At 38.3% G+C, this 24,534-nt stretch overlaps 1 protein-coding gene across 1 annotated transcript in view; it reads right to left on the bottom strand.

Annotated features, from left to right (window-relative positions):
- Nucleotides 1-24,534, bottom strand: part of Npsr1 (neuropeptide S receptor 1) — a 149,931-nt gene that overhangs the window by 33,982 nt on the left and 91,415 nt on the right. The window contains exons 3-4 of the mRNA XM_004652295.3: nucleotides 13,926-14,029; nucleotides 143-236 (exon numbers count right to left, since the gene is read on the bottom strand). Of these exons, the coding sequence (XP_004652352.2) occupies nucleotides 143-236; nucleotides 13,926-14,029 (198 nt within the window). The remainder of the gene's footprint in view (nucleotides 1-142; nucleotides 237-13,925; nucleotides 14,030-24,534) is intronic.

Raw genomic sequence — 24,534 nt, 5'->3', positions numbered from 1 at the left:
TTGGGAAGGAGGTGGAGAAGGAAAACAGAAGAGAGTAGGCAAAGAAAGGGGGGAGGCAGAAAACGATTATTGAGAACAAAATAGTCTCAAAAATAACCCCCCCACCACCAAAGGTTCTGTTCATGGAAGCGCACTGGCTCACCTCCTTGTAGAAACTTCATGGGGTACACAATGGCGTGGTATCTGTCTATGCTGAGGGACACCAGGACATAGGTAGACGCATAGAGCAGGACAACCTAGGGAGGAAACAGCGAAGCATTTGAATGCACAAGGAGGAGGGAATGGGCTACATGCTCTTTGCTACTTGGAAGTCTTGGAATTCAACGTAAGGGATAAGGTTGGGTTAGAGAGGAGATGGCTGTCCTCTCTGCTGGGAGTAGATTTTAAGACATGGTGCTGGATTTGCATTGTTACTTCTTTAAAAATTGTTTGTTTATTTATTTATTTATCTATTTATTTATTTATTTATATTATTATTAGTTATGTACACAATGTGTATACAGCCATGTTGGTACCATCGTTAGCCTCCTCCCTGTCCTTCCCCCTCCACAGGGACCCTCCTTATTGGGGAATGTGGGTCATGCATTGTGGGGGTAGCCATCAGTTATGAGGAAGAGGCAGTGTCTCTGTGCATAATGACCCAACATGTGGCTCTAACAATCTTCCTGCCACCCTCTTCAGTGACTTTCCCTGAGCCATGGCACTGCTACTTTTGATAGATGAGAGTAGTAACCACTCTCTCTACCTGCTTCTTAGAAGTTCTGTATTTCAGGATCAGTCTTTCTTGACACTGACACAGTACATTTATTTATAATTGGCTTTTAAAGTGAAACTAATTTTCGCTGCCACTATTGACATTTCAGAATAATTAGACACAAAAGTTCATTTGCCCGCTATCAGTGATAGTAGTTGAGAGGTGATGGCAGAGTCCCCGCTTCAGGGAGCACATGTGCCTTTCCAGGTCATTTGTCATCAGTTCAGACAATCCCAGAGTCCCCTCTTCCTCCATGCCCCTAGCAGAGCCGGCCATAGGGTCAACTTCTGACCTTTCCTTCCCTCCTCACCCCTCTCTCTTTTACTAACCCTTCCAAGCCCTCTACTTAGCTTGTGTATAGTATTCCTTGCATATTCTGTAGAAGTTGAGATATTAGAGGTTAATATATCTTCTGCAAAGGGGGCATATTTAGAATGTAGTTAAGTAAAATGCATCTGAAATAATGATCACATTAGAAAGTTTTCCAGGTAAACTGAAATCGAATTTCTAAATTTAGTATCAAATGTAGAGGGCATGGAAGAGTACCCTGCAGGTGGAAATCTAAGGGAAAGTGTCAGCCTTTCTTTGTGCAATTCACCTCTGTTTGGGACTTGTACCTTTGTTGCTTTTTCTGTGAGTCAGACAAATGACCAACTACAGATGCACCTCAACTTTTGATGGGGTTATGTTAATATAATAATGTCTTAATAAACCTAATCTTGTGAACATCATAGCTTTGCCAACTTTAAATATGCTGAGAACCCTTACATTAGACTGCAGTTGGGCAAAATCAATCATAAAGCCTGTTGTATAATAAAGTGTTGAAAATCTCATGTAATTTATTGTATACTGTACTTATATTTAAAAAAACACAATGATGACATGGGTATTCCTTTGTGTCATGACAAACTCTTAAAACCACTTAAAACCACAGTTAACTCATTAGAAGCCAGGGACTATCTATCTATCTATCTATCTATCTATCTATCTATCTATCTATCTATATGCTGTCATTATTTTTGTCTGCCACAAAAACATCTCAGCACTAATGTGGTGGAAGATGCCACATAGAGAGGTACTGAGGAATGATCAGAGACTGGCAGCTTCCCTGGGGCAGGGCATAAGAAGACATTCTTTTCTTGTGTAAACAATAACAAATGGAAAAAAAAAAAACTTTGATGGTCAAGCTTAAGGAAAAAAAAAACAGATCATTGTCTCTGTAGAGAATGATGAGTTTTTGCGTATGACCTATGATCTCACAATTATTAAGGCTAAGAAGATGGCATCAGGGAAGGATGGGGAAGGGTGGGAAGAGAGCAGCCTGTGAGGCATAAGGCTGTGATGAGAAGATCAGTATTTTGGACATCTGTGTTGTCTTAAGAGTAAGGTGGTCGGCAAAGCTCACAACCTGAGACAAGAGGAGTAGGTCATGCCTACGACAATCTGATCAACTTTGACACACAATTAAAACAGAATATTCACCTTCTGAGATGAAATATCTCTAAGCATTTAAGCAAGGTAATATAAGGTTATCTAAAGGAAATGCAGCGTAAATTCTCATGCTTCTCCACAAAAACTTAAAAGTGAGAAAATGTTCAGAGTTTTGAAAGAAAAATTATAATCCAATAATTTTGAAAATACCACTTTTGTTTCAATGTGCACTATGGTTTGTGTGATGTATGGTGTGTGATGTGTGGTACATGTGTGCAGATGCATGCACCTCATGTGTGTGTGTGTGTGTGTGTGTGTATAGGTCAAAGAAGAATGTCAGGTGTCCCTCCCTTATTACTCATCTGCATATTTTCTTCCAGGTAGTGTCTCCCCCTCAACTCAGAGCTGCTGTATCTCAGCAAGCTCTACAAATGTATGTTTGCAGAGGCTAGTAGCCTCAGCATGCCCATTTCCTCTCTACTTTCTCTGTGTCTGTATCTCTTTGCTTGCAAAAAAAAGTATTTTTAAGATGGAGAAAAATTATTTATTTATTTTGTATCCTATGGCTACTGTTACAAACTGCCACAAGCTTAGGATCTTAAAATAACATAAATTTAGACTCTCACAGTTCTGAGACCCAAAATACGAATCATGATATTGGCAGGGCCTAGGGACTTCCAGAGGGGACAATCTATCCCTTGTGCTTTCCAGCTTCGTGTTATTGCCAGCATCTTACTGTCTGTGGCCACATCACTGTTATTACTGCCTCTGTTTTGTTTTCTTTTAGCTGAGTATGACCACGCATGTCTATAACCCCAGTCTGCAGTGGGTTTTGACAGGAAACTGTCAGAGCTGAGAGGCAGCTCTGGTGACACTCCCCTCTTCCATCTGTGTGCCAGAGCTCTGTCTGCTGCTGCCTCAGGATCCTATTCAGGGTTCCTTGGCCAAATCCAGGAGGATCTCCACATTTCAAAATCCTCAATCACATTTACAAAGTCCTTTTTTTGTCATATAAGGAACCATATATAGAATCTAAGAATTAGGATGTAGGTGTTCTGTGGGTGTATTTTTTTTCAATCTAACACAATTAATAACTACTTAAGAAACAAATGACCGAAAAGCATGAAAATCTCAACTTAGAAAAGTTACATTGAGGTCCTTAAAAAATGTCAAGCAGGCTGGAGAGATGGCTTAGCAGTTAAGCGCTTGCCTGTGAAGCCTAAGGACCCCGGTTCGAGGCGCGGTTCCCCAGGTCCCACGTTAGCCAGATGCACAAGGGGGCGCACGCGTCTGGAGTTCGTTTGCAGAGGCTGGAAGCCCTGGCGCGCCCATTCTCTCTCTCTCCCTCTATCTGTCTTTCTCTCTGTGCCTGTCGCTCTCAAATAAATAAATAAAAAAATTTTTAAAAAATGCCAAGTACCATTTCATGAAGTCAACAGGAGTGGCTTAACCTCCTGTACTAAAACAAAGACAGGTGAGAACACAAGCTTTCCAATAAAACCAGATCTATTGAAACTTAAAAAAGGATGATCAGAAGCCCATACAATAAGAATTACAAAACAGAATTCATCAAAATATTGCATGATAAAAATGAAATCCATAGCTGATAGTGTTACATGTGGACAGAGATTACTTATGCTTATGAAAAAATTAAGCACATAGTGGCAATAGAATATTGTTCAACTTGTATGGGATAACACTAAGTATACATGAAAAAATGTCCAAAGTTTAGAGATGAAAAACTGACAATATAGGGCTGGAGAGATGGCTTAGCGGTTAAGCGCTTGCCTGTGAAGCCTAAGGACCCCGGTTCGAGGCTCGGTTCCCCAGGTCCCACGTTAGCCAGATGCACAAGGGGGCGCACGCGTCTGGAGTTCGTTTGCAGAGGCTGGAGGCCCTGGCGCGCCCATCCTCTCTCTCTCTCTCTATCTGTCTTTCTCTCTGTGTCTGTTTCTCTCAAATAAATAAATAAATAATTAAAAAAAAAAACTGACAATATATTAGTAGAAAAAAGTGAAATTTATACATAAGAATATTATACTTTATTATAAATATTTCTACAACATCTAAAAACTTGGTCACATACTAGACTACTAGGAAAGAAAACTCCTCATAGAGTCCAAAAAATAAAGCTTATGGAATTTACATTTCTCATACAAGCAATGAAGCTGAAAATAGCAACCCTGAAAAAAAATAGCACTTGGAAATTTAAACTTCTTCATAATTAGCTCAAGTGAAGAAGGAAATCAAAGTACATTTATAGTCGATTCGTAAATGTCAACAATGAAAACTCTATACATCAACAACATATGGGCTGCCTTTCAGAAAGCAGATGGAACCCTGGGGACATTTGGCTGCATTCTCACTCTCCAGCCCCCAGCTCTGACAGAAATGACCTAGGAAATACGATATGCAGGCAAATCCTGCACTAGAAAATGTGACTTACACGCTGGAAATTTTACTTAGGAAAATGCTACATTGGATTCATAAAATATGATTCTGGGTAAGATTTTAAATCAATATGCTTTACTCTTTAGAACAATTTCACATTAAAAAAAATCCTGTAAACAATAAAAAGATGCCTTTCTCCCATCCTTCAAATAATAGAGAGAACACCCATCTCCCACTCACACACCTCTGCTGTTAAAATCTGGCATTGTGTGGTTTTAACATTGATGGACTAATATTGATCATTATTACTAACTAAACAGTATGGTTTATACTAAGGTTCATTCTTTGTGCCCTGCGCTTCTACGGGTTTTGACAATTGCATAATGGCACCTGACTACCATTACAGTGTTACAGAGAATTTCACTGACCTGAAAACGTCTTGTGCTTTATCTGTTCAAACCTTCATTTCAAATCCCTGGTAGCCACTGATTTAAAAAACAAAACAAAAACAAAAAACAAACAAAAAACCATTTGTCTTGTCCTAAAGGGGCTGGAGAAATGGCTCAGCAATTAAGCTTGTTTACATAGCCTGCTGACCAGGATTCAATTTCCCATGTAAAGCCAGATACAAAAAGTGACATAAAGTGATCCATTTGCAATGGTAAGAGATCCTAGCAATACATACATACATACATACACACCCATACATGTGCACATGCACACACACAGAAAGTAAGTGAGAGTTTTAAAAATTATGCATTTATTTATTTGAGAAAGAAAGAGGCAGATGGAGAGAGAGTGAATGGGTGTGCTAGGGCCTCTAGCTACTGCAAATGAACTCCAGACTCATGTGCCACCTTGTGCATCTGGCTTTATGTGTGTTCTGGGAAACTGAACCCTGGTCCTTAGGCTTTGTAGGCAATTGCCTTTACTGCTGAACCATGTCTCCAGCCCTCTTACATGAGAATTTTACAAAATCTGTTCTATAATTTTGCCTTTTTGAGCATGAAAACATAGCTGGCATCACACAATATTTATCTTCTCAGAATGGCTTCCTTCACTGAACATGCGCACTTAATATCCCTTGTGTATTTTCAATGGCTTGTTATCTCTTTGTTTTATTGTTAAATAATCCTCCATTATATGGATGTGCTACACTCTGTTTATCCATTCAACTACTGAAAGACACCTTGGTTAGTTCCAGGTATTGAAATTATGGATAAAGCTTCTAAAACACCTTGTGCAGGCTTCTGTGTGGATACACACACACTGTTGACTCAGTTGCATAAACATCTAGGCTCACAGTCACCAGGTTGTATGCTAAGACTATAAGAGTTAGCATCATAAGAAATTTCCAAATTATCTCCCAAAATAGATTATTTGGAAGTCCCATTATGAACTGGCAGTTTTCTTTAAATTGCCATTGTGTAGTGATACAATGTTTTAACTTGCAGCTCTAATGAGATGACGTTGCATTTTTCCCATGTTGATGCTTGCCATGTCTGTTCAGTATGTCTTTTGTCCATTTTTATGTGAGCAGTTTGCTTTTATACTGTTGTATTTTAAGACTTCCTATGTTATTTACTAATAGTTTTATAATATTACATACATTACATTGAGTATAAACATAGTTTATAGCATATATGTTAAATATAGTATGCACATATTATAGCATGCCTTTGTGATCACAATTGAAATTTGGAAGGACTGATACCTGTATTTGTGTTTTGAAACTTTTAGTTTTAGATTGCACACATCGATATTTAAAGAACAAATAAAGAACATCTTTTTAAAATTTTTTTTGTTGTTTATTTATTTGAGAGTGACAGACAGAGAGAGAAAGAGGCAGAGAGAGAGAGAGAGAATGGGCATGCAAGGGCCTCCAGCCACTGCAAACGAACTCCAGACGCGTACGCCCCCTTGTGCATCTGGCTACTGTGGGTCCTGGGGAATAGAGCCTCGAATCAGGGTCCTTAGGCTTCACAGGCAAGCACGTAACCGCTAAGCCATCTCTCCAGCCCAAAAATATCTTAATGTTAAGTTGTTGATAATATAACTTCTGATTTCAATGGAGAAACATAACACTTTACAAATATTCTCAGTAAACATAATACTTTTGTTGTAATACGTTTTGATTTTCACTTAAACATTTTACATATAATTTATATTGCACAAATATTCTTTAATATCTGTGTAAAGGTTATGACAGCATTTTCTTGGTCTGATGAATTAGTTATGGCTTCCAGTATATCACTGAATAACAGCAAAGGAAAGTTCTGGCCTTGTTCCCAATCTTAGTAGAAAAAACTTAATTTATCAGAATTACATGTGAGATTAGCCATCATAATTTTAATTTTTAAAAAATTTATTTGAGACAGAGAGAGAGAGAGAGAGAGAGAGAGAGAGAGAGAGAGAGAATAGGCGTGCCAGGGCCTTTAGCCACTGTATATGAACTCCAGATGTGTGTGCCCCTTGTACACATGTGTGACATTGCATTCTTGTGTCACTGTGTGTCTGGCTTTCATGGGACCTGGAGATTCGAACATGAGTTCTTAGGCTTTGCAGGTAAGCGCCTTAACCAGTAAGCCATCTCTCCAGCCCTAGCCATCATATTTTTGATAATTATTTATGATCAAGTTCAGGAAGTTCCTCCATTCCTAGTTTGATTAATTTTTATTGTGAATGAATACTGAGTTTTGTTCAAATGCTTTTTCTGTATATATTGACATCATATAACTTCTATTGCTGATGTAAAGGCTACATTAAGTGATTTTGAAGTATTTGAACAGACTTGGATATCCGGAATAAGTTCCCCCTGGGCATGGTGTATCATTATTTTTGGATTTGATCTGATAATGTTCATTAAAGAGTTTTACATATAGGTTTATGAGGAGCATTGTTATGTAATTTTTTAAAATTGTAATGTCTTTAGGGTAATGCTATCTAATAGAGTAAATTAGGAAGTATACGAGTGAGAAATTCTTCTTTGGCTTCAATTTTCTAGAAATGACTGTAGATAATTGTTATTTTTCCATTACATATTTATAAAACTTACCAGTGAGTCCACCTGGTTCTGGTGATTTCTTTCTTAAAGGATTATTACTTATTGGTTAAAACACTTCAGTAGATTTGAGCTTTTTTTTACAGTTTCCTTTTTATGTAAATTTGGAGATGTGTATTTTTCAAATGATTAGTCTATTTAATCAAGTTTCTCAAACTTTGGGACATAGAGTTGTTCATAATATTCACATATTAGTCTTTTCATATCCATATTAGCAGTGATGATTATCTTTCATTTCTGATATTAGCAATTCATGTTTGCTCTCTTCTTCATATCCTGGCTAGAAAATATCAATTTTATTATCTTGGAAAAAAAGAGAGACAGAACTTTATTTATTACTTTCACTACTAAATTCCCATTTTGAAGTTCATAACACTTTTCTAGCACTTTAAATTAATCTAACTTGACAAATAAAATTACTTACATTTATTATGTACAATTTTTGATGTTTGAATGCATGTTTGCTATAGCTTGAATTTCTTCCCATAGGGACACTATCCTGACTTGGTGGTGCTATTTGGGGATATTTTGAAAGCTTTAGGCAGTGGAGCCTAGCTAGAGGAAGTAGATTACTGGGAACCTGCCCTTAGGGCATATAGATTGTCCCAGGCACCTCTCTTGTTTCTCTCTGCTTCCTATCCTCAGTGAGGTGAGAACATGTTCCCACTACCATGATGTTCTCCATGGACTCAGAATCAACAGAGCCAAGGAGTAAGGGCTGAAACCTCTGAGTTAATGAGCTAAAATGAATGTGTCCTTGTTTATATTGTTCATGTCAGATAGTTTGTCACAGAGATAAAAGCCTGATTAACACAATATGAAATTGTTATGTCATGCTAAATGTCATGTAATGAGAAATGATAATCCCGTTTGTTCAACTTAATAATTTCTTCTCTACTTTATGCCATTTCCTTTATTCTGCTGCCTTTAGATATATACGCCTTTGTTTCTCTAGTTTCCTAAGGCATAAGGTTAGATGTCCTTTTATACTTAGTCTTTTCTAATAAATGTATCTGACATTATAAATTTTCCTCACAGAACTGATTACACTATACTATGCAAATTATAATACATTTTATTTTCTTTCTTTTCTCGAAATATATAAAAATATTTCTTGGAACATTACTATGGTTTGTATTGTGGCTTGTTCTTCAAAAATTCATATTTAAGAAGCTTGATAGCCAGTACAATGTGATTAAGGTGGTAGAATCTTTTAAGAAGTTGGCGCTTTGGAAAGTAATTAGGTCATGGGGCTCCACTTCCATGAATGGATTAATGCCACCCTCATGAAATGAATCAATTATGTTGAGTGTGGGTTGTAATATAATGAAGCCACCTTGTACTTTTGGCCTCATCTGCAGATGGTCAATTTCTGGATGACGTCTACTCCTAGGCTTCCTTGGTTGAAAGTTTTGCATTTGCTACTTATGACTGGCTTGTTTAATTTTATATTTATTTGTGATTTAGTCAGTATAGGGTGTATTCTTACAAATCTGTCAATTTCTTCTATGTTAGCCATTTTATTGGCACATATTCATTCACAGAGTATACTCATATACTTCATATTTTTGGTATTTCTGTGATATTTATCTTAATGTTTTCTCTTTCCTATATTGATTTGGATCTTTTCTGATTTCACAGTAAAATCAATTTAGTTTGTCTTTTCAAAAAATGAAATCATAGTTTCATCAATCCTAATTATTTTTAGCCCTTATTTTCATATTACATTTTCATGCATTTCAAGGCATCTTTAAATTTTCCTTTTTGTTTTTATTTTTTTTTGTTTTTTAGAGATAAGGTCTCGCTCTAGCCCAGACTGACCTGGAATTGTTAAAGAGATTCCAAAAGGATTGCCCCAAGAGCACAAACCTAACAACTCAATGACATCTTCCTAGGGCTCTAAGGGTTAGAGCCCTCGTATGGGCTCATCCACTCCCAGTCCTACCCGTCTGAGGTACAAGCCTTCAAGCACATGAGCTCTTGAAAGGGGACACGATTAGACCATATCTAAACCATAGCACTCACAATTGAGGTGAAATTGAATTTCTTTTCTTTTGTGGCAGGGTCTTACTCTAGCCCAGGTTGATCTCAAACTCCCAGTAATCCTTTTACTTCACCCTCCTGAATTATGTGATTAGAGGTATGAGCCATCATGTCTGGCTAAATTTCTTAAATGTTTTGGTAATAATGTTTTTTTTTTTTAATCAGATATTTGGTTTGCAAATCTATCCTCCAACCCTATAGGTTTCTTGCTCACTTTATTATTTCTTATGATCTGCAGTAAAGGTTTATATGTTGCTGTAATGCCATTTGGCTTTTTATTTTTGTTATCTGTATGTTTTTAGGGCTATATTAGGAAGTTCTTTGCCCAGACATATTTCATGGTGACTTCTTTATGTTTTCTTCTAGTTATTTTACAATTAAGCCTTCTGTTAAAGTTTTTAAGATATTCTGAATTTATTTTTGCATATGGTTTGAGAGAAGGGTTTAATCACAATTTTTATACAGTTTTCACAGGATTTTCCTCTGTGTGTGTTCCTGACATTTCTACCAAAAGTTCATTGAACAGAGATAAATGTATTTATTTGGAAGATTTCAATTTTGTTCCATGGTTGTGTGGGTCTGTTTGTGTGCAAGTGCAAATTCTTGAAGCTTTATAGTGTACTTTGAAATCAAATATTTTTATAGCTAAAGATATTTCTACTTGTCCAATATTGATGTTGGTATTTTTTTGTGATTATATATGTGTTTTAGGTTCTATTTCTATGAGAAGTGTGATTAGAGCTTTGGTGGGATTACATTTTATCGGTAGGTAATTTTAACATGTACTTGTTATTACAGTTAATTTTACTTATTACTATGAATAAGTGTAACATGTGCTTATATTATTGTGTATGAATGTGTGGTGTGCATGCATGTGAATACATAGTTGCATGTGTATGGGCAGTCATGTGTGCAGAAGACAACCTCACAATGTGGTCCACCTCTTTTGAGATAGGGTCTCTCATTAGCTTTGAGTGTGTCCATAGGGCTAGACTTGCTAGGCACTGAGCTCCAGGGATCTACCTGTCTCTAGCTCAGCATGGGTATCGAAGGCTGATGCCACCATCTCCAGGATTTACGTGGGTGCTAAAGATCAAACTCAGGTCTCATGCTTGTGAGACAAATGTATCAACTAAGCTATCTTTCTAGCCTCATTTTAATAATCTTAACGACCTTATTTTTTCTAATTCACAAATACAAACTATTTTCAGTTCACTTGTATCTGTGTGTGCGCATGTACGCATGCATGCCAGGTGTATGCAGGGAAGTAGAGGATAACCTTGACTTGTTTGTGCTCTTCTGCCTTCTTTGAAACAGAGTTTCTGGCAGCTGCAAAGTAACGCCAGCTTAGCTGGCCTCATTGAGCTTCAAGCTTTGGGTTCCTCTGGATCAGCCTCCCGTTGTGGTAGGCATACTGGGATCACAGACAAATGTGCCACTTTGTGTTGAGCTTCATATGGTTCTTGGAAGGATCAAACTCAGGTTAGCAGGCTTTTGCAAACAAGTGTCTTGAACTGCTGAGCCACCTCCCTGACCTCCTAATGTGTCTTCTCTAATTTCTGTTTTGCTTTAACACTTATTTAATTAATAACTTATAATTTTCAGTACACAGTGTCACCTCCTTACTTAAATTTATTCCTAAGTATCCTATTATCCATTGTTGTAGCTGTAATGGAATTATTTTTATTTCTCTTTTTGAATAGTTTTATATTAAGAAATGCTAGAATTTGTAATTTATTTATTTGCAAGGAGAGAGAGAAAGAGAGAAGAAAGAAAGAAAGAAAGAAAGAAAGAAAGAAAGAAAGAAAGAAAGAAAGAAAGAAAGAAAAGGAAGGAAGGAAGGAAGGAAGGAAGGAAGGAAGGAAGGAAGGAAGGAAGGAAAAAAAGAAAGAAAGAAAGAGAGGAAGGAAAAAAGAATATGGGCATGTTAGGGCCTCTAGCTGCTGCAAAGGAACTCCAGATGCTTGAGCCACTTTGTGCATCTGACTTTGTATGGGTACTGGGAAATTGAACCTGCGTTGTTAGGCTTTGCAGGCCAGTGCCTTAAGTACTGAGCAATATTTCCAGCCCTGATTTTGATTTTTTTTTTATGCTCTGCAAATTATTGAATTTTTTGTTTGGTTTGGTTTGGTTTGGTTTGGTTTGGTTTGGTTTGGTTTGGTTTGGTTTGGTTTGGTTTGGTTTTGGAGATGGGGTGTCAGTGTAGCTCAAACTGACCTGGAACTCACTCTATATCCCAGGATGGGCTCGAATTCATGGCAATCCTGCCATGTCAGCTTCCTGAGGACTGGGATTAGAGCACTAGTAACCCCACCTGACCGAGGTTTTAAACAGTAATTCAAACTTTTTGGTCAAGCTGTTGGAGTTTTCTGTGCAATACCATGCCATCTACCAAGAGTCAGTTTTGCTTCTGCACAGATGATTTGGAAACCTTTTTCTTCTCTTGCTTATCTTGCTAGGATTTTCAGTTGAATAGAAGAGGCAAGGAGGGCATCCTTATGTTTTCTTCATAGTAGAGAAAGAACATTTGACTTACTGCTGTGGAGTATAATTTTAGCTGTGGCCTTGTCTCATGTGGAGTTTGTTGTGTTGAAGTAATTTCCTTCTATGCCTAATTTGTTGAGCACCTGTTTTTTTTAAATCATGAAAGAATGCTGATTCTTGTCAGATGCCTCAAGGTCAGTCAAAGGGAATGGCTTTGAGTCTTCCCTGTTTCTTTTTGCTGGTGACAAGCAGGATCACAGACATTTATTTGGTCTACTGGGTTCTCATGAATATGTGAGAGATTTTTAAGGTTGGCTCATATTTTAAATTTGTTTTTAAAATCTGTTTTCTTCTGTTGTTTTTCTCAAGAATTACCCTGTAATTCAGGCATTTGTGACAGTAATCAATTGCCTGTAATTATTTTGACAAACACCCAGAGATTTCCACGGTGGGCATATTCGGAATAAGGTAAAATACAACACCCTTGCAAGGACAGTCCAAAGAATTGCCAGGCATGTTGATAATGGCAGGTTCCTAGGCAGAGTTTTGAAAGAAACCTTCTAGATCTCTTTTCTCTACTGGCTGCTAGACTATTTGCTTTTACTATGAGTGAGAACTGTTAGTTTTCAAGATTACCCTAGAGATGGGTACTTAGGGGTGAGAATAATACAAGCTAAAGCACAATGCTTGTATGTTCCTTCAGGGCTGGTCATTTTCAGCCATTTTGCTCTTCGTTGCAAGCCTATCATGCATGCATTTCTATTTCAATAATAAAAGTATTCGATGCATGTTATATTGTGGACATATATACATTATATGAAGCACATCAACAGAGTTAAAAATGGATTTTAGCAAAATAGTATCACAGTTATAAAATAATTTTTAAAACACTAACAGTTTAGAGAAAAAGAAATTCAAATGCCAATGGGATTTAAGAAGCACAGTTTCAGTGGTCATCAAATAGGTAATATGTAACCAACTTGCTGAAGTTCTTCAAGAAGTTTGCGAGGTAAAAGGTAAATATTAGTGACAATTTTAGGAGGATTCTTTAGTTCTAATATGTCAAAAATTTCAATATTGACCCATAATTTTTAATTAGTGTTTGAAATATAACTGCTTTATATTTTTATAATTGCTTAGTTGTTACTTTACATGTGCATTATCTTTAGCAGAAGAAATACATCTTAGAAACTGTGCAAATTTCACATATCTTTTCACCTAGGAGGAAGTGAATAATTAGATGTTCATGAGTAAAAGGTTTAAGTTCAGAGCTGGGAGATGGCTCAGCAGTCAGGGGAACTTACTTGTTTTCAAAGCCCACAGGCCAGGCCATGTTTGATTCCCTAGTACCCATGTACAGACAGATTCGCATAGTGGTACATGTGTCTGGAGTTCATTCGTAGTGGCAAGAGACCCTGCTATACCCACAGTCCTTGTCTGTCTGTCTGTCTGTCTGTCTGTCTGTCTGTCTGTCTGTCTCTGTCTGTCTCTGTCTCTCTGTCTTTAGCAAATAAATAAAATTAAAAATTTTTTAGCCAGGGGTGGTGATGCATGCCTTTAATCCCAGCACTCGGGAGGCAGAGGTAGGAGGATTGCCGTGAGTTCGAGGCCACCCTGAGATTCCATAGTGAATTCCAGGTCAGCCTGGGCTAGAGTGAGACCCTACCTCGAAAAATCAAAAAAAAATTTTGAAAAAGTTTTCATTCCAAGAGTTAACTTTGGTATCATCATGGTTCATCACATTGAGAATGTACCACATACCTGTAAATAGCGGACCACCCTGCAGACCAGGTCAGGAGCCATGAAATCTCCAGTGAATCGCCAAATAATATCTGTCAAGATGTTGACCAGTCCTGTAAAAGAATCTAACAAAGACACAAAGTGTTTATTGCAGTCTCTCTCAAATTTGTGACAGTATTGCAGTGAAATGTTTTCAATTGCCTGTAATTATTTTGACAAACACCCAGAGGTTTTCCTAGTGAATTCCTAGGAATTCCTAGAGGAATTCCTAGTGAAATTTCATTTTCTCTTGGCTTATCAGATGGCTACTAAAGGATAGTAAGGCGAGGCCAAAAGTCATCCCTTGACTTTAATATCAGAACTAGTGGCCAAATAGGAAAGAGGAGTTTAGATATGACTGAGGAGGAATCAACCTAATCATAGATTAGCCTTTTAAGTCACAGAAGAGGAGACCCGAGATAAAGCTCTTGCTGCATGAGAAATAAAAGCAGGCAAAATCAGGAAAACCCTCAAAATTCCCCATCTTATATTCTAATAGTCTACAATATAGACTTCCCTACCCTGAGATTACTTCCTTTCACATTCCTTGGCATTTCTTCTTTTCAACATCTGCTCTTGGATAAAAGTCTAGTATAACCAAATTAGTTGGACTGGGTATAATGTGTGAAGATTTCTGTGTCAAATATTAACACTTATCAGAAAGTACATAGAATACAATACATGACACTGAAAAACCAAGTAGACAAAATGTGCCAGGTGACATCACCCAGGCTTTGTCGCTTATCTTTTCAGTGGTAACATGAGAAGCATATGAATGGCATTGGCCACCGTGACAAGAGGAAGACCACCTGTTAGCCAGGGTGTTGGATGACATCTCCTGTGGCCCATGTCACTGCTGTTGCCTTTTTATGCCTAGTTTTCCAATTCACTCTTTCTTCTTCTTTTATGTCTTGAATAACCTTACCCATTTCTCTGTCTTACAGAGGGAAGACAATCTTCTCATTACCAGCCTTACGTCTTTGAAGACAAGTGTAAGTTTGAGTCTTGGTTTGTCACAGGGCATGTTTTTTTTTTTTCTTTTCACAATGCTGTGGATTGACCTTGTGCATACTAAGTGTGTGTTCTACACCTGAGCTACGCCTCCAACCTTTGCTCAATTCTGTTTTGGAATTCATAGATATTTATTTATTTATTAGCATGGGTGGAGCTAGGGTCTGTAGCCACTGTAAATGAACTCCAGATGTATGAACCACTTTGTGCGTCTAGCTTTATGTGAGCACAGGGGAATCAAAACCTATGTTTTCATTCTTTACAGGCAAGGGCCTAACCTGCTGAGCCATCTTTTCAGCCCCCTTCTTCAATTTTTTTTTTATTAACATGTATTAGTTGTTTAATGATTTTCATTATTATATTTTAATATAACCTATATTAATCATATTTACACTACATTACCCTGTAATTTCATCCCTTCCCACTCTGGTCCCTTTCTTCTTTTTGAATATTTGTATTTATTTGAGAGAGAGAGAAAGATACAAAAACAGGCAGGGAGAGAGAGAGAGAGACAAAGAGAGAGAGAGATAGGGTGCATCAGGGCTTCCAGCCACTGCCAATGAACTCCAGATGTCTGAGCCCCCTTGTGCATCTGGCTTACATGGGTCTTGGGGAGTGGAACCTGGGTCCTTTGGTTTTGCAGGCAAGTGCCTTAACTGCTAAGCCATCTCCCCAGCCCCATAATCTTTTCTCTTAAATGTAGATTTCACACATGAAAAGAAATGTGATATTTATCTTTCTGAGTCTGGCTTATGTTGCAATGATTTCTACTTCCATTCATTTTCTCCCAAAAGACTTTTTTCCATAATTGCTGAATTCATATGATATGAGCAGTATATGTGCACCATATTTTTAAAAATCCTTTGATGAACACCTAGACTAATTCCAGAACTTGGCTACTGTGAATAGTGTCACACCAACATGAATGTGTAGGTATCTCTGCCTTATGTTGACTATGTTTCTTCTAAGTATAGACTCAGGAATGTTACAGTTGCATCATATGGTAGCTCTAGTTTAGTTTTTATGGGGAACTTCCACATGGATCTCCATAGTGATTGCACTAATTTCTATTAACCAGCACAGTGTATAAGAACTCCATTTCCTTGAATCCTTGCCAACACTTATTCTTATTTCTCATTCTGACTGGGTTGAGATGGCATCTCAATGAACTTTAGACTTGCATTTAGAGAACTATTTCTTGACAAGACCAGCTTCTTACTTTGCGTCAAATTGGCACTGGGCACTTGGTGTCCTAAAAGAGCAGTTGTCTATTCTCCCAATAATAAACCTAGTGAAGGTATGAGCTTGCTTTATGTGGCCTCTGAACTTACCACTCTCTGGTGCTTTTCAATAGAATGGGAACCTATACACCATAGTATCTGCTCAGGGAATAGAAACTCACAGTGCAGGAAGTATAGGGTTAGTTCCTGCACACTGAACTCACTGCATGTTTTACATCACATAACACAGAAGCAACTGCCCTGGGGCTGGACTACTAAAGGAACTGATGAAATGCAATTAAAGGGCATGTTCTGAGAGAGAAAAAAAAAAAAAGGATAGCTTCCTTCAGAATGCAGCTCATGCAATCATATCTGCCCCCCCCCCATGGTGCTGTGGCCCTTACAGGAGAAGTGCACATAGGCCTGAGACCCAAGAGACAGAGAAATGAGTGACCTTAGGAACCTTCACTCCCAGTGACCCACGGAGGCCTCCAAGTCTTACAGTTCTGTCTCTCTGCTTTATTTCTGTACAGGTAGCAACAGCAAGACATAGCAGGGACAGGTACCTGGGAATTACAGTAGAATTGTCAAAAACTTGGAGGAAATAAATCTCATGGCAACTGTGGGTTTTAAGAGACATTCCTTCTGATCTCGGCCAACATGTTCATGGACCGAGAATAGTGGGTTGTGATAAATTAAACGGGAAAGCAACAGAGCTTCTCCTGGAAGCAATGGACTTGAAGCAAAGTGACTACATGGACTAGATAGTGGAGTTGTTTGGATATTCTCAGTCGGCTTAATTACTTCTTAATTAAAAATACTGGGAAAATAACTGATGTTTCTATAAATCTAGGTAGCACTATGGTCAATGATAATATATTCTTGTAAAATCTGTTTTTCCCCTGGAACTTAACCTTAAATAAGCCTATTTCTGGGAGACATGAATCTGTACCACTGCAGTAATTGCTGTTAAGCAAATGATGCTAGGGATAATCTCTAAAAACCTATTTAGTTACCTTAGTAATTGAGCGTGCTGCAAATAAGCTTCTCCTAGTGGTAATTAATAGGATCTGGGGAACAAAGGGTACATTTTGGAGGGCTAATCACGTGGATGTATTACCCCTGCTTCCTAACATTCATTCTGTGAGCAGTCCTAGGAATTGGCAGTACTTGGGAAACCAAAGCAGCCTTCCGGCATGTGTTTGTGCTTCTTTCAGTCTCACCTGGAGAACACACATGGAGAGATGTCAAGTATGAGGTGATGGCTTGGTTGGACCTGAAGACCAGGAAGATGGTATCAGCTAGGTGAAAAGAAGATGAAAGACGTTGACTCTGAACAAGGTTGCGGAGGTGAGAAAGACAAGCGAGGAATGACATTTCTTCGATACATACACAGATATCAGCTTGCTGTTGTTACAGCTTAAAATAGGAGCTGGGAAAAACGGAGCTGAAGAGACAAGAATATGGACATTTAAGGCTCTGATGTCATTTAAAGGAGCTTGAATTTTCCCTTTAAAACAAAGAAGATCACAAACATTTGCATCTTCAGTCTTGTCAAGGAGGAGGCTAGGGTATGTGTGTGTTCAAGTGTGTGAGTGAAGGCACTCACATGCTCTGGTGCACATATAAATGTCGCAGGACAGCTTCAGGTGTCTGTCCTTACCTTCCACCTTGTTTGAGGTAGGGTTTCTGGTGCTTCACTTCTGTGGTCACCAGGCTAACTGGACTTCAAACATGCAGGTGATTCTCCTTACTCTGCCTTTCTTCTAGTCCTATGTAGGTTGGGATTAAAGACACTAATGCTACATCATCCAGTTTATTTTTAATTTTTTAATTTTTATTTAGTTATTTGAGAACAACAGACAGAGAGAAGGAGGGATGGAGGTAGGGAAGGAGAGAGAGAGAATGGGCGTGCCAGGGCTTCCAGCCTCTGCAAACGAACTCCAGACGCGTGCGCCCCCTTGTGCATCTGGCTAACGTGGGACCTGGGGAACCGAGCCTCGAACCAGGGTCCTCAGGCTTCACAGGCAAGCGCTTAACCGCTAAGCCATCTCTCCAGCCCATCATCCAGTTTTAAATGGCCCGAGGATTCAAACTCAGGTACTCACACCTGTGTGGTAAGTTCTTTATCCACTGCACCATTTTGAAAACCATTTTAGAAAGATATATGTCATTACTGAGGGAGGATGAAATTGGTAGGGAGAAATTGGAGAATGAAAATTGGTGTCTAGTGTGGTGAGTAGGAGTAAGACTATGGAAAAGGGTGCAGACACTTGATAAGATAAATGAGTGTTTAACAAGTGGTTACTGTCCTGGCTGTCCTTGGTAGGTGGAAGTGCCATCAATTAAGTTTGAGCAAACTAGAGGATGAACTCATCAAGATGAAGATTCAGTGAGTTTGGATTTTAACTGGGTTTTTAAACAATTTATATGCAGTATTATTATTGATGTAGTTGTACTTAAATCTGTCAAGTTTTAGTTCCACTTTTATTAATTTTTTGGTTCCTTTTCTCCATACTATTTCTTACCATAGAAATTTAAAGTAACACAATTCAATTTTTGCTTATGCTTCTTTTTCTACTTCTTTCAGTGTTGACTGAATGTTTGCAATATATATCCTTAACTCACCATGGTTGATTTTCATCTTATACAAATTCTTACCTAGTATGTGGACTGGTATAACCAAACCCTTTATAAACCTTGTGCTATTGTTGAGGTGCTTGGGTTTTACATGTGTTATAAAACTTACCATTACAATTTTATTTTATAGATTTTACTTTTTACAGTTGTGATTTAATAGTAAAAAGTGTACATTGATATTATTCTTCCATTTCTTTTTCAAGACTCTATATATGTTTTTGTGTATCAAGTTTGTTTTCTGGTATCATTCTCATTCTGTTATAACTTCATTTAACAATTTTGAAATTTTTTTTTTCTGGTAATGAATTTTTTTCAGTTAAAAAATCTTGAGTAGGAAATGGTGGGTTCTATTGGAAAAGTGCTTCTTGCAAACATGAAGACTGAACTATTTTTTCCAGAACCCATGTAAAAAATGCTGGGCATGGTGGCGGGTGCTTGTCAGTGTTGTGGAGGTGGAGACAGGGAGATCTGGAGCTCACTAGTCTAGTCTAATTGGTGAGCTCTAGGCCAATGAGAGACCCTGTCTTAAAGGCAGCAGACAACATTCCCGAGGATGCCATTCATGGTTGCCCTCTGCATTCCCCTTGCAGACATATGCACGTGCACTTTTATGTACATGAATGTTCATTTACTTGTGCACACACACACGTTAGAAAAAATCTTAAGTAGTCATTATTTTACCTTCATTTTTTACCATATACTTGTGCTAGATATAGATTCTGTTTTGTTTTGTTTTAATCCCTAAATCAGGCTTAAAGTTATGGTCCTATTCTTTTTTTTTTCTTATACACTTTCCAACAAGAAGTCTGCACTACTTGGTTGCTCACCAAAACTAGATGGAAAGATCCTATTGATGAAGATACCATGTGCTTTAGTTGTAGGACATACAGAATCAAGGTGGAACTGAGAAGGAAACTTCCTCCCTGTTGGCTAGCACTTTCATTGCCAGCAGTTGGTGGGCAGGCTACTGAAGGAGATGGGTCATTAATCATCTTACCCAGCTGTGGACTCTGATTGCTGCACAATTGATCTGCAAAGCAAGATTTCACCCACTGATGAAATTGTGGCATGGCTGTCTGGAGAATAGCCATCTGCTTTCTGATCAGATTTGACCTCCACTTAATGGAATGAAAGCATGTCTGACACTCTAAATCTCGTTTAAAAAAAAAAAAAATCCGTCTTTGGAAGCTGGGTGTGGTGGCGCATGCCTTTAGTTCCATCACTTGGTAGGCAGAGGTAGGAGGATCACTATAAGTTCAAGGCCACCCTAGGACTACATAGTGGATTCCAGGTCAGCCTGGACTAGAGTGAGATCCTACCTCAAAAAAAAAAAAAAATCCATCTTTGGGGAAGTCATAGGTCCTGAAGATCAACCTGCTACTATTGTTTTGCTAAATTGACATGATATCAAATTACCTTGAAATGACTGAGGTTTTTACACCCACAGATCAGTGCTTCTTTCTGAGAAGCATCTTTTTGCAGTGGTTGGTGGCTAATAGAGAGAGAGAAAATGGGTGCACGAACTCCAGATGCATGTGCCACCTTGTACATCTGGCTTACATGGGTCCTCTCTATTTGCCTCTCTCTATCTTTGCTTATTTCAAATAAATAAAAATAAAATATTTTAAGATAAGAATTATATGTCTGCGATTTATTATCTTTGAAATATCTACTTCTCCACTTCCCTACCTTTCTTCTCCTCCTCACTCACTGAGTTTCATTTTGGATCAGTTGTATTGATCCAATCTTCAAGTTACATTAGCTACATGAAGCCAACAGATAGTTCCTCAAATTAGCTCTGTGAATTTAAAACAATTCCTTGCATTTCCACTTCAATTTTACTGATAGTTTTTATATCTCTAATCTCTGTTGAAGTGACTCTGATGCTATCTATTGTCCTTTTCCACTAAAAACATTTACTTGTTGACAACAGTTATTTAGCAGGGAGAGTTTTTCCAGTTTTTAGTTTTTTTTAATAATTTTTAGATATTTTACACTGGAGTGGAAAAAAATGTTCAGAAAGTTGTTTCACCCAGGCAAGCATATTGTGAAGGTGGAAACAAGAAACGTATTATTGGTGTGATGATCTGGACTAACTTTCAGAACTTATTTTGGAGTCAGAGATTTTTACAAGCATGTTTTCATGTCTCTATATTTACTCTCACCCCAGTCAAGATACAGCAAGAGTTCATCACTGTGAAGAACCGCCATAATATCACTCACACCCTCTACTCATGTCTGTTTGCTAGAAATCAGTAATCTCTCTTTCTAGAGTTTTGTCATTTAAAAATTATCCTGCAATACAGTATGTAATCTTTACGTGTTAAATTTTTAAAAACCAGCATAGTTCCATTGTGATTCATTAAGTTGCTGTGTTTCATTCATTTATTCTTTTTTTTTTTTTTTTCCTTTTAAGACAGGATCTCACTGTAGCCCAGGATGACCTGGCACTCATCCTGAAATCCCAGGCTGGCTTTGAACTCACAGTGATCTTACAACCTCTGCCTCCCAAGTGCTGGGATTAAAGGTGTGCACCACCACACTAGGCTCATTCATTTATTTATTCCTCTCTCTGATGAGGGTTAAGTTGTATGAAAGTATAGTCTGTTTATCCATTCACCAGCCAGAAGATATTTTATCATTTCTTGATTTTAGCTGTAGCTATTCATATATAGGTTCTTGTGTGAGAATATATTTTCATTTCTCTAGACTAAAAGCTCGGGAATGAAATTGTTGGGGCATACGATGAGTGTATGTCTGATTTCAGAAAAAGCCTCCCAAGAGTCTTCCAGCTGCACTCCTGTGTGTTCCTTGCCCACAGTATGTGAGATGCCATTCTCTAGTCTACATTCTTGTCAGCCCTTGGCATTGTCAGTATATTTCCTTTCAGTCATTATAGCAGATATGGAGTAGTATCATATCATGGCTTACCTTCATATTTTCCTAGATAATTAATGGTGTTGAGCATTTTTTTTTTTCATGAGACTATTTGCTACTCACATGTCATCTTTGATGATGTTAATTTTAGGGTCTTTTCTAGTTTATCGTCTTAAAGTTCCTGTCTGATATTATCCATGCTGGAACCTAGTTTATGCCTAATTCTATTGGATGTTTTGGCTTTTAATAATGGGCTGTTTAACTTTTGGGTCTCGTATATTTGGAATGAATGGCAGACATGCAGTGGTGTAAAGAAAATGTAAGAGGTCAAGATAAAATATTTATGCCTGGAAAATGTGCACACATCTAAAATGCTGTTCAAGTGAGGCATTGAATAAGTCTATTCAGGAGTCTAGCAAGGCTTGGGTGGTTCATCAGGACAATCTACGTCTCCCACATGCTTTAGATTTTTCTCTGGATGTTCTGTTAGGTTGGGAGCTGAGTCCTATGCTAGCTGAGACATTTCAGTATTTGATTCTCTGTTTGTGGCTGTATCTGCATTGCTGTCACTTGAGACTCAATCTGCACTAAGTTGCTGGCTTGTAAGGCTTGTCTTCTCTCCCAGCTGAGCCTCAGTCTTATGTGGAACATTATGGATGGTACATTCTCAGTGTCCCATGTCCCTCTCCCATGATAATCAAAATCCTGCTTTGGATCTGTGATGGCTTTTACATAGAAGACAGTTTTATGCCCTTTCCTACCAACAGGAGATTTCTAACAGTATTGGAATCACTATTCTCTGCATGCATTCCCAAAGAGGTGGGGTTTCTACTGTTTTTGTATGTTGGTCTTGCCTAGTGTTTTGGAGACATTTGGTCCACAATGGCTAAAGTTTTTATTGAGAGAAATATCTCGGCAAGAGGGCATGATCTTTTGCCTTTGCTGAAAAAGTGGATTCAACTTTTCTGAATGTCTGTCTATGTACAATATCCGTGATGAATCATTCAACTCTACTGCTGTCATTTGGAAGCAGCTATTGAAAAGCATGGTTTGAATGGACATGGCTCTGTTCCAAAAGAACTTTCTTTGTGAAAATAAGCTACAGGATACATACAGCCTACAGGCTGGTCTATAGAAAATCTCCAAATGTTCCACTTTACCCTGCGGAAGCCTTCCTCTTCAGTCTGTCCTTTCTTATACCATCCTAATTTCATTTTATAAAATAAATCTTTCCAAGTAGTACATTAATAATAGCAGCTGATTAGAGATGAAAACATTGGTTATAGAAACGAGGCACATGTGATATGACTTAAGCATATTAGTATAAAATATACACCTGTCATTTGTTTAGTGTAAGGTCAAGACTTTTGTTTTTCTACACCATCTTTTTGCATGAAATATACACATAATGCATCTTTCATGAGTTCCAATTTTGGTTCTCCTAATTGGAGTGAGAAGTTGAGACACCAGCACAGGGATCTAAAGGAAAATCTTCTTGCAGGATTTTCATAATCCTCCTTCATCTTTTGCCCCTGGATCCCTTGAGGTTAGTTCTATTGCAGCTTTCCTGAGAGACACTAAAAAATGTCAAGACTTTGAAAGCTATGAATCTTAACTTTCATAGAGACAGCAGCTCTTCAATGTTAGCTATATACTTTTTAATTTTTTTTTTTTTTGAGAGAAAGAGGCAGATAGAGAATGGGCACGCCAGGGCCTCCTGCCACTGCAAACAACTCCAGACGCTTGTGATACCTCCTGCATCGGGCTTACGTGGGTCCTGGGGTATTGAACCTGGGTCATTAGGCATCACAGGCAAGTGCCTGAACTACTAAGAAATCTCTCCAGCCAAGTTATATAATTTTAGTAATGAGTATGAATGCCAGAAACTGGCTGGGGAATAAATAAGGCCGGAAGTGGGAGCAGCAATGGACAGGTTCACCAGGAAGCTTCTTGCTGGTTTAAGTTTTAGGTAGCCTGTGTTTTGCTGGAAGAATGGGGGTGCTGATCAGTGCAGTGAGGCAGGTAAGAAGACAGATAAAACTGGCTGCTGGAAAACACGTGCTGCTCCCTGGCCTCTTCACTCAACCATTTTCCCACCTTGACCTTCTCCATGAGCTCCCTATGTACCTCCACCTGAAGAAGACCTTCTATTTCCCAAAGTTTCAAGGTTATTTCCTCAATGACACCTTTTCTGACTATTGAGTTTGGTTTGGTTATTCTCTACCCTGGGCCTTCCTCTATCTACCCTCCTTGAATAGTACCAATAATACACTAATGCATCCATCTTTTTTTAAATTTTTTTTTATTTTTTATTAATTTGATTTATTAGTTTTCTTTTCATCAAATACAGGCAGTTTGGTAACATTGTTTAGGCTCATCATGATCTACCCCCACCCATTAGACCCTCCTTGTTGATGTAAATGGGTCGTGCATTGTGGAGTTAGGCCCCAGTTATTGGTATGCTAAATGTCTCTGCAAATCATGACCCAACATGTGACTCTGACATTCTTTCCGCCCCCTCTTCCGCAAAATTTCCCTGAGCCATGTTGGGTTCATTTTTGGTCTGCTTCAGCGCTGAGGTGTTGGGGGCATCTGAGGCTCTGGCTCTCTGATTTGGTAGGAGTTGATTTTTCTCTGTGTTGGTCTCCTTCCCCTTTGTGCTGGTATCCAGTTCACAGGAAAACATCACCCTTGCTTGTTTCACCAATTGTCCTTAGTTTCAGTTGGGCCCCTTTTGAGGTATGTTGGGGCAGCTCTTTCCATAGGATCTGCATCTATCTTTTTCTCCCTGGTATCTGGAGTGCAGCTAGGCGGTCGCCGTCTTGGCCCTGCATCCATCTTTT

The sequence above is a fragment of the Jaculus jaculus genome, chromosome 11, assembly GCF_020740685.1.
Source record: "Jaculus jaculus isolate mJacJac1 chromosome 11, mJacJac1.mat.Y.cur, whole genome shotgun sequence".
Lineage (NCBI taxonomy): Eukaryota > Metazoa > Chordata > Mammalia > Rodentia > Dipodidae > Jaculus > Jaculus jaculus.
This window is presented reverse-complemented; position numbering and strand designations above follow the sequence as displayed.